This window comes from Apium graveolens, unplaced genomic scaffold, assembly GCF_009905375.1.
Source record: "Apium graveolens cultivar Ventura unplaced genomic scaffold, ASM990537v1 ctg906, whole genome shotgun sequence".
NCBI lineage: Eukaryota > Viridiplantae > Streptophyta > Magnoliopsida > Apiales > Apiaceae > Apium > Apium graveolens.
This window is the reverse complement of record NW_027421704.1, coordinates 66,344-69,510: the sequence shown is the minus strand read 5'-3', so window position 1 is coordinate 69,510 and position 3,167 is coordinate 66,344. Positions and strand designations below refer to the sequence as shown.

At 33.1% G+C, this 3,167-nt stretch overlaps 1 protein-coding gene across 1 annotated transcript; it reads left to right on the top strand.

Annotated features, from left to right (window-relative positions):
- Positions 1-1,691: 1,691 nt before the first annotated feature.
- On the top strand, positions 1,692-2,075 carry LOC141705577 (uncharacterized protein At2g29880-like). The gene has a single exon (XM_074508478.1). It carries the CDS (start codon positions 1,692-1,694, stop codon positions 2,073-2,075), a length of 384 nt encoding a protein of 127 aa, XP_074364579.1.
- Positions 2,076-3,167: the final 1,092 nt, after the last annotated feature.

The window sequence follows — 3,167 nt, the reverse complement described above, 5'->3', positions numbered from 1 at the left end:
ACCACATCATTTTCTATTACCTCTGGTTCAATAACCATAGGAATTTTTGGACCCTTCTTTAACACTTGCAGATATTTGGGATTAGCAACTTGTAAAAACAGTAGCATCTTCTTCTTCCACATAACATAATTTTCTTTATCGAAAAGTGGAATTTTAACGGTTCCAACTTTTTGTGTAGTCATTATGAATTTTTTGAGTGAATAAAAAATTCAAGGAGTGAAAGAAACACAAAAGTCTAGGATCTAGATTTGTACGTTAATCAGAAGGCTCTAATACCAATTGTTAGGTCCCAATTTGTTTGTAGAAGGGGGGTTGAATGCAAACAATACCGTTTAATCGAATAAAATGCGGAATAAAAAGGTGAAACAAAATTCAAGTTAAATAAAACTTTTATTAAACTTGAAAGGTGTTACAACAACGGTATCTGTTACAAGGGATTAATCTCAAATCAATTATTACAAATCTAGAATAAATTCGACATGAAATTTTTTCTATTTTTGCAATAAAAAGATCAAATGCTAAATGCGATTTGAGATTAAGTTCTAGGGATTTTAATCCGCTAGATTGTTATACAAGAACAAGATAAATAATTCTAGTGGTTTGGATTTAACTTTACAATCTAGAATTTTGATCTTGAATAAAGCAGATGAAAAATGAAATAATTTGCTTTTGTTTCTGCTGAGTTCTTGACTTGTGTGTTCTGTTGAATTATTGCATGAACGTCTTCTGCTTTTTTATTGTTTAAGTAAACAAAACAATCCAGTTGAATCAGCAAGACTTTCGGCAAGACAATCAAATGAACTGGTATGACAATCCATTTGAACTGGTAGGACTTTCGGTGAGACTATCCTTTTGAACTAGCAAGACAATCCCAATAGCTAGCAAGACAATCAGAATGAACTAGCAAGACTTTCGGTATGACTATCAATTGTCATACCGATTGTCATAGTAGTTCAAATCAAATTGTCTTACTGAATTATTAATAGATTTTAATCTAATAACAATTCTGAAAATCCTTAATATTAATTCTGAATTAATTAATCAATTAATTCAATTAATCAATAAATTAATCTTTGCAGATATAATTTATTTTCTTAATTAAATTATTTGACTTAATTAATTAATAGAGAATTAATACTAATATTGAGTAGCAACCATTCTTCTGAAAATCTTCTGAAAATTACTGTCAATTATTAATCAATTCCACCACTTCAATGTTGACACTCGATGTACTGTCTGGTTCATGAGTGACTAACTTCCATGACGTTTCTTCAAGCCTTGACCTTGATACTCTTGATTTTCTTCAGACTAAATCCTTGTAATTAATTGATACCCTGACGAGATCTCTCTCATTTGATTAAATCCATAATCTTGATTTATATCACTGAGGCTTGATCAATTTCTGGAGCTTCTTCCAGTGAATTAAGTCTTCAAGTCTGTAGATGAATAATGTTTCTTAACCCTTTGACAGATGTTACACTGTGAGATCTCTCTGACGATAGATCCACTATTTACTTATTACATTCTTATTTGAGTTGAGATAAATCCTCGAATAAACAAATAGGCTATGACATATGCCTTTCAGTAAGTTATTTTTGTTACATATCATATAGTATATTGTCAGTTGTCAATTTTTATGCATCGTTATGTGATATATTTGTTCTAAAAATTTAAAACGTTTTAGTTCTATTATGGCTGATTCGCAAAGTGCCAAAAAGAGAGCTGGTTATGATCAGTGGACGGTAGACGAGAGTAATGCGTTATTAGAACTTATGGTTGATGCAGCGAGTCGAGGATGGCGTGATAATAGTGGTATCTTTACTAAACAAATAGTAATCGATCGAATTCTTCCTCAGCTTAATAAAAGATTTAAGTGTAATAAGACTTATAACAATTATCAAGGTCGACTAAAATGGTTCAAAAATCGGTATCTCTCTTATTCAACTCTTATGAGTTTTAGATCTGGATTTGGATATGATCCTATTTCTAAGAGATTCACCGCTCCAAATGAAGTCTGGGAAGAGTACATAAAGGGAAATTCAAATCTTTATGCTATTATTCATGTGAACGGTTAAATATTTTATTTGTTAGAAACTGTTATGCTAATAATATTTTTTGTGTCAGGCTCATGTTGAGTATACAACAACGAAAGCAAAACCCAAAGAGAATAAACAAGAACAAGAAAATAAACGACAATCACACAAGATAAAGATTTACGTGGTTCGGAAATTCCTACTCCACAAGCCGCACTAATTTTGTATTGATCTCTCACAATTTGTTGTGTTATAATTTTACAATTATATGAGTATTTATAAGAGAAGAAACTATGCCTAAATCAAAATTACAGTCCAAATCTGAAAAGTAGACTAATCCATAAACTAATCTGAATCTGAATAGTCTATTTTCATGGGCTTAATTAATAGACTCCACAAAACCCAACAATCTCCCACTTGGAGTCTGGCCAATCTTCACTTCACTCTTGTAAGTCTAGTAAAATCAATTCTTCAATCAATAACTCTAACTAGTGCAGCGCCTTCTCATCAATCAATTCTGAAGGCCAGTTGAAGCTACGCAAAACTTCAACTTTTCATTCGTAACCACCTTAGTCAACATATCTGCAAGATTCTTTGAACCAAGGATTTTCTTCAAGGACAAAGTACCATTACTTATCAACTCTCTTGTAAAGTGATATCTCAGCTGAATATGATTCGTCCTAGCATGAAACACGGGATTCTTCGCAAGATGAATAGCACTCTGACTGTCGCTATACAAAGCACTGTCCGCCTGTTTCTTTCCCAACTCATCAAGAAAATTCTTCAACCAAATCATCTCCTTGCTAGCTTCAGAGATAGCCATATATTCTGCTTCTGTGGTTGAAAGAACAACACTTTTTTGAAGTCGAGACATCCAACTAACTGCGGTGCCACCCAAAGTGAAAATATAACCCGTTGTACTTTTTCTTGTGTCCAAACATCCACCCAAACCTGCATCAGAGAACCCTTCCAAGATAACATCTTTCTTACTGAAATATAGTGCAACCTTGGATGTGCCTTTCAAGTAGCGTAACAACCACTTGACTGCTTCCCAATGCTCTCTTCCTGGATTAGACATAAATCTGCTAACAACTCCCACTGCATGAGCAATGTCTGGCCTTGTACACACCATAG

Excerpts from the sequence above, each read along its gene's own strand:
- LOC141705577 (XM_074508478.1), top strand. The coding sequence starts at position 1,692 with ATGGCTGATTCGCAAAGTGCCAAAAAGAGAGCTGGTTATGATCAGTGG.